At 39.5% G+C, this 14407-nt stretch overlaps 2 protein-coding genes and 1 long non-coding RNA gene across 3 annotated transcripts; 2 read left to right on the forward strand and 1 right to left on the reverse strand.

Moving 5' to 3' along the window:
• Nucleotides 1-603: 603 nt before the first annotated feature.
• Nucleotides 604-4241, forward strand: LOC116194344 (putative GEM-like protein 8). Its single transcript, XM_031523144.1, is given in 7 exon segments — nucleotides 604-914; nucleotides 2221-2812; nucleotides 2915-2982; nucleotides 2984-3030; nucleotides 3032-3188; nucleotides 3358-3419; nucleotides 3421-4241. Coding segments are annotated over 6 exon segments (513 nt in total). The 5' UTR covers nucleotides 604-914; nucleotides 2221-2757; the 3' UTR covers nucleotides 3545-4241.
• A 1257-nt stretch (nucleotides 4242-5498) lies between these two features.
• On the forward strand, nucleotides 5499-6667 carry LOC116194128 (putative GEM-like protein 8). The gene is made up of 3 exons (XM_031522862.1): nucleotides 5499-5838; nucleotides 5947-6221; nucleotides 6327-6667. The coding sequence occupies exons 1-3, from the start codon at nucleotides 5652-5654 to the stop codon at nucleotides 6501-6503; spliced, it is 639 nt and encodes a 212-aa protein (XP_031378722.1). The 5' UTR covers nucleotides 5499-5651; the 3' UTR covers nucleotides 6504-6667.
• A 5033-nt stretch (nucleotides 6668-11700) lies between these two features.
• Nucleotides 11701-13723, reverse strand: LOC116194129. Its single transcript, XR_004154351.1, has 2 exons — nucleotides 13562-13723; nucleotides 11701-12010 (listed from the first exon to the last, which is right to left on the reverse strand). It is a non-coding gene; the product is annotated as an uncharacterized LOC116194129 (long non-coding RNA).
• Nucleotides 13724-14407: the final 684 nt, after the last annotated feature.

The raw sequence follows: 14407 nt of genomic DNA on the forward strand, positions 1-14407 counted from the left end.
TGGTCATATGTGTGTGTATATATAATGAAGATATATATCAATACCTATATAAGTCAGCGGTGTCAACCAACAGCAATATATATACATATATACATATAAAATACACATAACGTATATAATTAGTTATATTCGGGTTCAAATAGCCGGATTTCACAGAACTATTGCAAAGCGAGATGAGAAAACTGCATTTCATGTTGATGAATCATCTGTGCTCCTTTTATTTTGTTCATTATCCTTGTCAAGATGCGAAATTCTCCCACTCGAGTTCCTTCTCTTTAAATACATATAGTTCCTTCTTATTCTCTTCTAAAGGCTACTGCAAGAATTCTTCAAGTTTTAGTAAGAAGAGAGAGTTTGTGAGACCTGGCATTTTAATCTCAAATAGAATACATATACGTATACTTACATGCTTATATATATATATATACACAAACGTCATACACGTTGCTGGAGCAATAAAAAATAAATAAAAGAACAATAAAAAAAAGGGGGATGGAGGCATGGGCTCCACGTGGCCCCCAAAACTTTTCCCTGAGTTCCCACCGCCTCATTCATTCAATTTCTTTTGTTCTTTCTTTTTCTTCATTTGTCTGGTTTAACTGGGAAGAATCGAGAGAAAGAGAAGAGAGGAAACAGAGAGAGAGAGAGAGAGAACAAGAAAGAGAGCTAGAGAACGATAGAGAGGCAAGAACGAGGCAGAGAGCGAGATGGAGAGTAATTGTGCGGGGGAGAACTTGGCTGGAAATTCACGGAGGGGGACTAAGGACTCGGCTTGGAGAAGAGGGAGATGGACGTTGGTTGTTAGTTGGATTGAGGATGAACGGGTCTTTAGGCTATACCCATCATTGATAGCAGCTGAGGACATCGATTGTGTACTCTGAAGGTCAAGTTTGGTGAATCATTTTTGGTATTAGGTGAGTACTTCATTTCATTGTGAAATGATATATATAATTATAGTATGTTATATGAATACTCTATTTTCTCGTGAAATTATGTGTTATAATTATATAAATTGTTTAAGACGAATATAGTGGTAGTTAGACTAAGGAATCGGTCTTGCAATGTTGTGGGAAAGGATCTGAGAAATATGGCCTTTTATGTTTCACCTTGATTTGGGATATGCAGTGTGATTGAGTATGTGGCCGGCGTAAGAAAAATATGATGATAATGTGATTGAGATTGTGCTCGTGTATGATGATATATGAGATGCGATGGCATGGTTGAAATTGTTTGTGCTTGTGATTGTTCTTTGATTATAGCCATGGGACCGCTGATCCGGCGGTTTATAAATAGGACGCCTAGACCGCTGATCCGGCGGAATACAAAAAGGGACGCCTAGACCGCTGATCCGGCGAGATACAAAAAGGGACGCCTAGACCGCTGATCCGGCGGAATACAAAAAGGAACGCCTAGACCGCTGATACGGCGAGATACAAAAAGGGACGCCTAGACCGCTGATCCGGCAGGATACAAAAATGGACGCCTAGACCGCTGATCCGGCGGGATATAAAAAGGGACGCCTAGACCGCTGATCCGGCGGAATACAAAGACGGACGCTTAGACCGCTGATCCGGCGGGATATAAAATAGACGCCTAGACTCCTACTACCAGAGGATAATGGGCAGCCACAGCTTATGATTAATGAAAGGAGGAATTTATGGATATGAGTGCGGGGTCACGGTACCGTCTCAACTCTGTTGCGAGGAAATGCAACCCTATGGCTATATTGATTGGTTTGTATTGTATATTGTTTGGCTGGTATGATTGTTGAAGATGTGTTGATTGTTGAGATTGTTAGAGGTGTGATAATTGTTGAGATTGTCTGAAGTTGTTCTATGAAAACCGTGTTGTTGCTAGAGTTGGATCTGTCAATTGATTGTGTTGTGAGTTGCTATGGAATGCTAATGAATGTATGTTTAATGTTTATGTGATATTGGGTGTTAGAGAAACGGTTGGAAGGGTTGTCTGAATTGGTTAGTAGAACTTAAATTTAGTTATTATATTGGATATAATTATTATTACAGTTTGTATATATATATATATATATATATATACTGTGTATGTATGCTGAGTGAGTTGATAGTTGGATTGGATGTGATGATATTAGTTATTTGATTATTTAGTTATTTGTAATTAAATATTTATTTAAAAAATGTCATTTTACTCTGGAATATAGTATTTACTGAGATGCAGCTCACATCCTGCATATATTTTTTCCAGATAAGCTTCTAGCTGCGCGGAAGAAACACTTTTTGATATCGGGGATCAGCTCGGAGAATTAGGTAGGGACCTTAGTTATTTGATAGATATCTTTTTGGTATAGAATGGATTTGAAAATGTTACCACCTGAAATTTTGTTTAGTTGTATTACTGATATGGGTGCGAAAAAGAAAATTTCTCTCTTTTGGAATGTATATACATATTAGAGCTTACCAGGTTGGTTTTATATTTTTGGGAATTTTATGGAAAGCCAGTTTTAGGTGAATATTTATGTGGTAATGGATATCGAGGAAAGATAGGGAAAATCCAGTTGAAATTTCTGGTCGTGACAGAGTTAGAGTGGGGAAACCAAAAGGGGATTTTAAGCCCCCTGTTCATTTCCTGAAAATGAGGAAAACACTCGAAGGACAGAAAGTTAATGTTATTGCAGACATCTCCAGAGCATTAGTATTGTCAGGATCTGATTCTGCCATATTTGGACCCAAGCATCTGGACCATGAGTTGCTACATAAGTTTGGGTGAGGTTCGTTTAAGCGGATGAACAAGCTAGGGGAGAAGGCTGACGTCTTTGCGCACAGTATCCGCGAGCATGGTAAATCTCAGATCTGTGAGAATGCAAGATAGTACAAGAGGGCTTCATGTTCATTCAAAAGCAATTGTGCTGACTATTCTCTAAAACTTTGTTCATTTCCAGTGGGATTGAGCCCAAAGTTTTCGGAAACAGTAAAGGGAAAGCTTAGCTTGGGAGCCCGAATCCTGCAACTTGGGGGGAGCAGAGAAAGTGTTCAAGACTCTGTTCAATGTCTGCGAAAAAGAGACTCCTAAAGGCTTTGCATTGCTACTTATCGACCGCAGCAGGTCCCGTAGCAGGCCTCATCTTCATCTCTACCCGAAATATTGGGTTCTGCAGTGAGAGATCCTTAAAACTGTCTGGCTCCAATGGTGAATCCATTAGAGTCCATTACGAGGTAAGATGAGACTTCTTAAAATCCTGGCTAGTATATCTGATTTCCAATGTTGTCTTTCACAAATCACTTGATTCTCAAAACAGATCCAAAGGGTAATCTCAGGAAAACAATTCTAAATGATTGTTTCCTGTCATGCATGCTAAGGAGGAGGTTTCTTTAATCTCTGCAGTTATTGATCCCACTTTCGAAAATAAAGACAGAAAACCAGAGAGAAAATGCTGAGAGACCGTTGGAAGTACATGCAGATAGTTACTGCGGATAACTTCGAGTTCTGGTTCATAGGATTTTTGAATTATCAGAAAACCAGGAAACATTTTCAGCAGGCAATTTTTCTAAAGCAGAGATGCTATAAATGATAGCATTCTTGAATCCAGGAGAATCCTTTTCCCTTGGTTTCCCTTCTTTTTTGATGTAACTGCAGAAAATGCCAAATATCATATGTAATTAGTTGACAAACTGTAAAGAGGTAAATGTAGAGAACGCCGACAGCTATTTCTAGTTTCTTAGTTCAATACGATGAAATCCGGCAGTTGCAGATCCAATCTAATGAGATCATTTGCACTGTCTTATTTTAAAGTTGGAATTACTGGTTTGTCATAGAACTGATGTTACATTCCTTTTGAATGAGCCCCGTTTTTCTCTATAAAGTATGAATAGATGGGGTTTGCTCACTTTTTCTTATGACTGGCCCCCGAGACTGGCTCTGACAGATAAAAGGATTTCAAGAACCGGAATAAAACCTCTCCATGAATGATGGAATATGCAAGTGCTATTAGGGATGCACCTGTAAACAGAAGAAGCGTTTCAATGTTTTTCGTTGGAGATGGATCAGTGCCGTGGATTATGTTGCAGGAAACAGACTTGTTGCATGTGTTTCATTTATTTTTGTTCAGTTGTTTGGTTCCTGTTTTATAGGGATGTGGGACGTGTATTAGGCAGTTTTCTTATGTTGTAATGACAGTTACATGTTGCCTTTATGTCTCAGTTTTCCTGTACTTTAGTCTGCAGACCTTTGCAGTTATGTCAATGAAGCTTGTGTGTGTTGTTCTCTCATCTCCTCTCTGTTCTGGTTACTTGCTATCTCTATGTACGGTGTGCATTAAAAGTGTCATCAGCGGTATAAGAACTGTAAATGATCTTGAGGGGCCTGTGAATGAGTGTTTGAGAGATCTGTGAGTGAGTGTAAAATTGTGGTTGCTTGAGAGCCTTGTGAGTGAGTTTGAGGAAGCCTCTTTCCAGTCTGTATCCATAGGAGTTTAAGACAAGATGGAGAAACTGATTCAGAAGGCTGAGTCATTAGGCTTTGGCGAAATTCTTCTACATGACTTCCTCCTCTACAAACACAAATTATACGGAAGTGACAGTTTCTTCAGTGAATGAAACAAATATAAAGAATCCCTCTTATTCTTCCATTTTTACAAAAAACGACCGAGATGCTTAAAGTTGAAGGAAGTGAAGACCATATCGGATGCAGAATTTCTGTGGATATTCTTAATATCATGGCTTGAGCTTTTGCAAGCTGGTGGGGGGTGGAGGCGTGGCCACCCCAACCAATAACTTTAGTATATGATTTATCCTCTTTTGACTTTCTTGCCATTTAAACTTTTGATCAGCTCCATGTGGGTTTGGTCTTAATTAGATCTGATATGGCTCTGATACTGCCCTTTTCTTCTTATGCATATGAATAAAGTATGGGTTCTCCTCCCCCTACCTTTAGGAATCAGTTAGAAATTCCCAGGGTAACTAAGGACACTGAGAATCCGGTAGGCTGGGTTCCCTCAGCTAGAAACTTCAATCTTGTTCAACGAGAATCAGGCCTTATGAGGATTCAATTGTTGGAGGATTTGACCATGGTACTCGCTGCAGTATCAGTTCAGGACTCATTTTCAACTGTTGCTTCTACTGAATCAACATTTTTGGCGAAGGTTTCATCCACATATTTTCCGATTGTTAGCAAATATACTCCGTGATGGACAGGAATGGAAACAAAACCGACTCCGCCATCATAAAGGCTGGAGGTGAACATGCAATGGATAAGGTAAAGAAAACGCACGATCCCCGCTCTCTCAACCTTATAATTAAGAAAAGAGAGATTGGCGTCATCTCCACTTATCATCCTCAAGCCTCTTTCTTCTTTAAAGCAAAAAAGCAGCATCATCCTACTAAAAAGTTGCCATTACAACATGCTCATCATGTCTGCTCTCCTTTTGTTCTGTTGATGATCCTTGTCTGAGTCCTAAAGTTTCAGGATTCACCCGCCCGACTCCATCCTCTATAAATACACACTGACTCAAACCGATCCTTACCACTCAACTCTCTCTCTTGCTCTCTCTTGGTAATCAATATTATATCCTTCTCTTCTAAAGAGTTTTTACAACTATTCTTTCAGTTGAAGAAGCGAGAGTTAGAGCTCAGGAAAAGTCATTTCAAGCCATTCGTTATCCGAGATTGAAAAGGACGATCATGGAACAAGTGATTGGGATTCCGGTGATCTCAGGATCCTTATTATTAACTGATTCTGACTCCATGCAATGTCAATCCACTCATCACGAAGATCAATTGCAAGGGTTAGGAAAAGATTCGATGCTTAAGAGGATGAACAAGCTCCGGATGAAAGCTGATTTTTTCGCTCACAGTTTCCGAGCTCATGGTAATTTATCCCGAAGATTGGTTATTAAGAAAAGGCTTGATTATTTGATTACTTTTCCTTTAGGAAATGACCGTACTGATTAGTTTGTCAACTTTGACATGTTTGTAGTGAGGTCAAATCTGAAGATGTCGGAAACAGTGAAAGGGAAGCTGAGCTTGGGAGCTCAATTCCTGCAAGTGGGTGGAAGGGAGAAAGTTTTCAAGACACTGTTTAATGTCTCTGAAAACGAGAGACTCCTGAAGGCTTCACACTGCTGCTTATCGACTTCGGCCGGTCACATTGCTGGCTTCCTCTTCATATCCACCGGGAACTTAGCGTTCTGCAGTCACAGATCCATAAAGGTGTGCTGTCCAAATGGAGAAGCTGCCAAGGTCCATTACAAGGTAAAAAAAAATAAACTAGGTCTTTCCACGTTTTCCATTTTGAAAACCACGGAAAGTGTTTTCATCTCCAGCTCATGATGGAATTGCTTTATTTGTTTTGCACAGGTACTGATCCCACTTTCTAAAATAGAGACAGCACACCAAAGCGAGAATGTTGAGAAGCCATCGCAGAAGTACATGCAGATTGTGACAGTAGACAACTTCGACTTCTGGTTCATGGGATTCCTGAATTATCAGAAAACCTGGAAATATATTCAGCAAGCACTTTTTCTTGAGCAGTAATAGCATTCCACACTCTAGGCAGGAAAATGCCCTTTTCCGTCTTTTCCTTTCTTCTGAGATGTAAATGCAGAGAACTCAGGCTACCATATATATGTAATTGTCGACAAAATGTAAAAGAGGTTTATTCAGAGAAATCAGAAGCTGCAACGTTTCACGAACTGGCATGGTATTCTTAAGCAGCTTCAACTGCAGAAGCTCATCATGTTAATTAGGTGAAAAATTTGCCATTGGCAATTCAGTTTCCTTTTTTTTTTTTTTTTTTTTTTCTGGTTTTCCCTTGTATTTGGTTTTTGCTCGAGCTTCTTCCGTCCAACAATCAATGTTTACTTATCAAATTTATCCTCAAAATTTACATCATAAATGGGGAAAAAAATGAAGACTGTGTAAAGGATCAGATTGCTCCTGTCCATGAAAGGACAGTCCTGGGCCTTGATGAATTTGACCCGCATGTGATTGCACTGCGGTGGGGGTTGGTTGGGCTTCAGAGCTTGGAGCCTTCCTTCATGTTCTTCCCAAGGACTGTGTCCTTTATGCTCTTCCTCTGCCTCTATTCATTGTGGTATTGGCCAAGAGCTCACCAACTTTACCAGAACTATGGAATCTCCGGGGAAGTGCTTTTCTGCCTTGCCAATGAATGTGCAGCAGGTGATCTTTGAACGTAGATGATCTTTCTTCTTTCCTTTTTCACCTGATATTTAACTTTCCATTTTCTTGAGCAGACACCTTTTCTTGAGCAGAGATGTTATAGATATAGAAAAGTAGAAGTTGAAGTTTTCCGTGGCATAGTGCTAGGACCATTCTATTCATTTGGATTTAACCTTGTTCGAGCTAGCAGTTGTTATTGTGATAGATTGCTTCAGTAGATGAAATGAGGAAAAAGAAGTCCTCTATACGTGTTTCCCACAAAAATAAGTATGCTTACAGTTCAAGGAAGTTAAGAACATTGGCTGCAAAGAATTTTTGCTTGAATCTGACTTGAGCTTCTGCATGTTGGTAGGGTTCACTCAGACCAACCACGGCCTTCCTTGCCGACTACTTTAAATCCTGACTTATCTTGTCAACTTTGTTGCCCTTTAAAAAAGATTTGATCACCTCCTTGTGGGTTTTGCCTGTGGTGATGATCTGGATCTGATGTAACTGTATCCTTTCTTTTGAATATATTTAAAAGTATGGGGGATCCCCTATCTTGGAAATGCACTTAGAAAACCGAAGCAGCCAAGACTTTTGAATACTGAAACTGGGGTAGGTTCAGGTCAAATCTTTTCTCCCCTGCAAATGGACCAGGTTTGGGCTTCTCAACCCGAGGCTTACCTCTGGGAACTTTAAGAAATCTGAGTGTTCAGTTCAGACTGATTTCAGCTTAGGTACGAAGATTTCCACATGGAACCATTGCAAAGCGAGATGAGAAAACAGCATATCATATATAAAGACTTGGTTTTGAGCTTTTATCCATATACCAAATCGACATCGGTGTGAAAGCAAGATCTAAGTAATGGGTCAACAGAGAAAGTTCCGGGTACCACATGAAGTGGAAATTGAAACATAACCAAACCTACCATGAGAAGGGGAGTGGAACAAGAAAGGAAAATAAGCACTCAGGTCATCTCCATCTATTCTCAACAAAGATCTGTTCTAAAGGTGAAATAACATTAAAAAGTTCCCATCACATGTTGATGAATCATCTGTGCTCCTTTTCTTTTGTTCATTATCCTTGTCAGAGTCAGCAAGATGCGAAATTCTCCCACTCGAGTTCCTTCTCTTTAAATACATATAGACCGAAGCCATTTTCAAATCACTTAGCAATAGCATCTCATTCTCTTCTAAAGGCTACTGCAAGAATTCTTCGAGTTTTAGTAAGAAGAGAGAGTTAGAGTGGGGAAACCAAAAGGGGATTTTAAGCCCCCTGTTCATTTGCTGAAAATGAGGAAAACACTGGAGGAACAGAAGGTTAATATTATTGCAGACATCTTCAGAGCATTAGTATTGTCAGGATCTGATTCTGCCATATTTGGACCCAAGCATTGGGACCATAAGTTACTGCATGAGTTTGGGTGAGGTTCGATGTTTAGGCGGATGAACAAGCTAGGGGAGAAGGCTGATGTCTTTGCACACAGTATCCACGAACATGGTAAATCTCAGATCTGTTGAGAATGCAAGATGGTACAAGAGGGCTTCTTGTTCATTCAAAAACGATTGTGCTGACTATTCTCTAAAACTTTGTTCATTTGCAGTGCGATTGAGCCCACAGTTTTTGGAAACAGTAAAGGGAAAGCTTAGCTTGGGAGCCCGAATCCTGCAGCTTGGGGGAACAGAGAAAGTATTCAAGACTCTGTTCAATGTCTGCGAAAAAGAGACTTCTAAAGGCTTTGCATTGCTTCTAAAGTCTGGTCTGTCGCACAGACTAGTCTCAACAGTCGGATTCATGATATTTCAAAAGCCTAGCATCCCTAAGTACTAAGAGTACTGAGGTATCTAAGCCTTCTCTGGTTAGGGGTTTTATGCCAACTTGGAAGAGCCCTATGTGGATGAACCCTCATGTTTTTTCAATGACTCTTGGTTCAAGAGTTTTATGGTTTGTGAGGAATTTTTCAAAGGAATGTCTCTTTCCTCTGCGGTAATGGTATAATCGGTTTTTAAAAATATTTGATGGAATTTTGAGTTTTTATAAATCTGTTTTGAAGCAATTTTTGGGATTTCCCAATCATCGATAGATTTATCAAAACATTCCAAATTGACCTCTTCTCTGTTGAGAACAAAATCATTATCGAAAGAGTTTTCAGAAGGACATGTACTCGATGAACTTGCTCTAAGCAAATCCATATTTTAAAACAGTAAATCTTCCAGTATCACAAATATTTATCAAGATATTCAAATAACATATCAGTTCCTAACCTTTCAGTACACTAATCTATACCTAGACGAAGCTCTAGAAATCATAGACCAAAAGCTAAGTGGTTTGAAGATGCTATATTAGACTTACTTTCTTACCCTAGCTTCTCTCAAGATCAAGATCTAGACATACCTGGACGCTGGAAGTAGCCTCACACTGTGTTTCCCTTTCAGATCTTGTACGTACCTTACCCAACTGTTGTACCTGGATTTAACAATAATAGTACACAGGTAAACTCAATATGATTCTCACATGTACCTAACTCTTACCCCAACTGTTGTACCCGGAATTAACAGTGATGCATGGAGATAACTCTACTCCGAATTACGCTGATAACCTCCATCTACTTAGACCATATCCTTACACCATCACTCCTCCTGGTTATACCAAAAAACTGCCCTAACCGTCGGGACTTACAACCTGGGTTCAGTAGGCTAGGAATAGGCACTTAAGGATTAGAATTTGTAGGGTCCATTAGAGCAGCCGGATGAACATTAGAGCTCCAAAATCATCACTAGATAGTCGGCATCAGTACATTGTGGTATCCAAGAACTAGACACTTAGAGAGACATAAGCTAGGACTGTGCACTACGTACTGTTTACCAGCTTCAGTTCATTATGTATGGCATGTACCTAGGCACTTAAGCAAGAACACAAGATGAGATACTACCAACCATAAAGGAGGTCCTAGATGAAATGACCTATACGAGACTGGAGAACTAAGAATAAAAACAGCATATACATCCTATCCCCACTTGGCTCTGATACCATTCACACCCAAGATCTCGAATAGGGGTAAACCTAGAGTACTGAAAGAACAAGAATCTGATATAATGGAATATCAACATAAATAGATGATCAACATGGAAGATTTATTCAGAAGTTTAGCCCATAGTAAACAAGATGAAGTACATGCGTATGATTAAAACAAAAGAAATCATTAAAAACAAAAGGGGAAGAGATGAACTCAACCCATACTTACACTGGGAACTTACACACAGAAGAGGGGGATTGGGGATCTGGGTTTTACTTGCCGGATGTTTACATATGAGAAGAATGAAAGAAGAAGAAGAGAGAATGTGATTATGTCTGAAGGTGAAGCCCCCCCTTTGATGCTGAAGGAAGGGTCCTTTTATGGACGCTAGAAGGCGCCTTATCGCTGTGTAGCTTTAGGCTGTACACTCACATGCGGGGTACTGTTGTGCTAACTGTAGCTACAATGCCTTTTTTGTCGCAAAAGTGGGCCAGCATACTGCTTTGTGTCGGCCACACTCACCAAAAGGTTTTTTGTCCGTTCTTGCACCACTGGAGAGTGGTTGGACGCTTCCGGAAATAGCGCGAAATGGGGCCTGCGAACCGAAAGGTTTTTTGTCCGGTTATGATCCACTTGATGAAGCAGTGGTCGGACTCCCTCGGGGTTTATCGCGGAGTGGGGCCAGCACTTTGTTAATCTGATAACATTCCACTACCATCGTCGTCCCTGTGGGAACTTGATGTAGACGAGGCTGTGATGTTCAGATCTTTGAGTTCCAGGAGCACTTGGCTTAGTCGTCCTATGTAATCCTCGTCAGTTTTTACTGCAGAGAGGAAGGAAGAAGCTTTGGCTTTGACCTGGATAAAACTTTGATGGTCCACTTGAGCCCTGTCAGAGACTAAAGCATTTTTTTGGAACCAATCAAGAACAAATTGATGGTCAAGATGATTTACTTTCAGCTTAATCCACCATTTACATTTGAAGATCCTGCTCAGTGTCTGCAGGCCTGTCTGTTGATCAGGCTTGTATCCGAAAGTCCAGTTATGAACCCATGATAATCCAAAAATTTGGAAAAATTGGAGAAGCATGAGGAATATGGTTTGGTTTCCCTGTGGTTTGAAACGAGAAGCAAATCTGGTATATGCTTCATAAATTATGGGAGGTAGTATGTCTAGAATTGGGCCCTAGAGAGACCATCAATGGGCAAACTGGTAAGGGAATTTGGATGGTGTTTTGAAGTTGAAAAAGATAAGCCAGGTGTGTCTGAACTCATAGTTTTGGTACAAAAATGCATTATACTAGGCTTGTTGGTAATCCCAGTAAGAATACATAGGATTATATGGTAAGTTAGACGAAAATTTGGCTTAGAATTTTCGAACTTAGTATGGGTTTCCCTCGTTCCATTCCTTTGGGTGGATGACCCTTAGGATTTTGGCAGTGGAATGGGATATGGTGTTTGGTGATCCAGGAACGAGGTGATGTTCGAACTCAACATATATGTAACGACCCGAAATTTCAGCAGAATTTCCCCCATATTTTCTCGATATCCATTATCACATAAACAATTTATTCATAACATGTTTTCCACCTCCCAAACAGTTAACCAATTCAGCAAGCTATACCAAAAGTATATAACCAATTCAGCCGGTTCTGATATATATATATATAACTCTCAAGAGAGTACTTTCCACAACCATATCACTAACCCAACTAAACAAAAGTTTCAGGTCGTAACTTAATCATAACATTCTACAAGAACTTACTACTTATACTAGGAGTGGGCCCTACTGCAAAAAGATCTTCCGCGCTGATCCCCGTTGTCCAAAAAGATATCTTGTGCGGTTAATCTAGCTCCTAGCTCATCTGGAAAAATTTATGCAGGGAGTGAGTTGCATCTCAGTCAGTATTAAATTCCACAATAGAATGAAGTATCAGACTTATTTACGTATTCACAATACCATTATAGTAATATCATATATTTTAAAACTATTAGTGGTACATGTATAAAATTTCCAGCCTGAAACCTTTCACTCATCGATCAATTCAATATCACCTAATTCAAACAATCATTCTAAGCAACAAACAATAATAGCCATAGGGTCGCAATCCTTGCGACAGAGTTACACGGTACCGTGACCCCGCACTCATATTCACAAACTTCTCATTTCATTTCTCATAAGCGGGGGCTGCCTATTATCCTCCGGCAGTAGGAGTCTAGGCGTCCATTTTTTTGTATCCCGCCGGATCAACGGTCTAGGCGTCCCTTTTTGTGTCCCGCCGGATCAGCGGTCTAGGCGTCCCTTTTTGTATCCCGCCGGATCAGCGGTCTAGGCATCCCTTTTTATATCCCGCCGGATCAGCGGTTCCATGGCTACAAACAGTAATTTCACCACATCGCAATCAACCGGATTCATTTATAATAACTCCTTGAAATCCTAATACTATCCTCATTCAACTTATTTCAATCAAGCAAGCATTTATACAATTATTATGCTTTAGCTTCCTTAGTTAGTTCCCCAACATCCTACAATTTTCATCTCAGCTAGCCGTCATTCCAGAACTTAAAACTAATCCATCTCATCTAATCCTCCAAATTCAATAATTCACTCAATCAGTAACTCTGAAGCAACAATAAAATATGTTCTTAATTACTTCAAAATCTCCAAATTTTTAACTTAATAAAACTAACTATAGAATACTCAAATAATCCCCTAGCAACAGTGAAAAGCCAAATGCATCGACAAAGTCTAGATCCTAACACTCAAAATCGAAATGCAAAATTAAGCTCTTTCATACTAAAGCTAAGAGCATCAGTCTTTCCACCTCAGTTGTCCATCAATCCATAACTCCAAATTAACCCATTTCTCCTGCTCAATCTGCTCTTAATTTCCACATAATGAATCACACTAAATCGACCTTAAAATGATCAAAGAAATGGAAAGGATAAATTAAACCAATAATAAAAACCGCTTAGCATTCTTTCAAGGAACTTAACACAATCGAAGACATCAAAGAAGCAAAAATCAGTCCTACTTTAACCATCTTCACAGCCAACTCTTTATTGTACCCATAGATAGGCAAGAATAAGCAAGAAAATATGCAAGCAAATTGCTAACAGGACAATTCAAATACAAATAAACAACTTCAAGTCTACTACTATTAATAACATGGATGACCCACAGAATGATTTTAGTGAAAAATATATAGAAAACAAGAGTAATTTACTAAGCAAGCAAGCTAAGTTCCATATTGGCAGGGCTTAAACCATTTCCCAATTCCCATTCTACCTCGTTCCTTGCTTCTCTCTTATACAATTCTACATGGAGCTGCAGCAAATTCACTCTTTCTGTTTCCCTTTACTCCCCTTTAAGTTATCTCAACCGACAAAACAAAAACGAAATTCGCACTACATACCCGAAATTGGTCGGTAATTGAACCTGAGGCAAAGTCGAGCTCTTCCTGAAGCTCTCTCTCTCTCTCTCTCTCTCTCTCTCTCTCTGTTCCTCCCGATTTCTCTCGACCAAAAACAGGGCAAAGGAAAGAAGCAAGAAAGAATAATTGAAATGAAAAAAAAAGAATGGCGGTGGAATTGTTGGGGAAGGACTAAAGGCCACGTGGGGCCTTTTTCCACCCGTTTTCTCTTTTCTTCTTTTTTTTTAAAAAAAAAATTCTCCAGCCACAAAATTTAGTATATAATATGCATATGTGTGTGTATATATATATATATATATATATATATGCATGTCTTAGAAAATAAACCCGTGTCTCACAATATATATATATATATATATATATATGTACATAAAGAAGATTGTCAACTATTCTTTACATCGCTATTTTCTCTTCTAGCGGCCGCAAGAGTCCACACTGCCTTTTTTTTTTTTCCTTTCTTCGTGTATACCCTTGTCAACGGAAGCCCCATGGGGCCCCGACTAATCCAGTTTGAGCCGGACCGACCCATTAAGGAATAAAATTCTCCCAACTTATGATTATTTTCATTCACAAGACTCGAAACTAAAGACCTTGCTTAGGCCACGATGCTTTACTAATAACTGGCAATCTCCACGACTTAAAGATTTACTAAACAAACTATATAAAATCTAATTTTCATTCATCCTCCCTCCCTATATCCTCGAAGTGTATCACGGTGGTTTCTAAATACGTACGGTTCCATTCTGAAATTCTCGTAACATCTAACATTATTCCCCAAAATTTCAAGCGTGTACTCTCTTCCTTAGATTCGAGAAGATCTACACGGGA

The sequence above is a fragment of the Punica granatum genome, chromosome 2, assembly GCF_007655135.1.
Source record: "Punica granatum isolate Tunisia-2019 chromosome 2, ASM765513v2, whole genome shotgun sequence".
NCBI lineage: Eukaryota > Viridiplantae > Streptophyta > Magnoliopsida > Myrtales > Lythraceae > Punica > Punica granatum.

Coding starts and splice junctions, on each gene's coding strand:
- LOC116194128 (XM_031522862.1), top strand. CDS start 5,652: ATGGAACAAGTGATTGGGATTCCGGTGATCTCAGGATCCTTATTATTA. Junction 5,839..5,946: donor TCACAGTTTCCGAGCTCATG/GTAATTTATCCC, acceptor ACATGTTTGTAG/TGAGGTCAAATCTGAAGATG. Junction 6,222..6,326: donor CTGCCAAGGTCCATTACAAG/GTAAAAAAAAAT, acceptor TGTTTTGCACAG/GTACTGATCCCACTTTCTAA.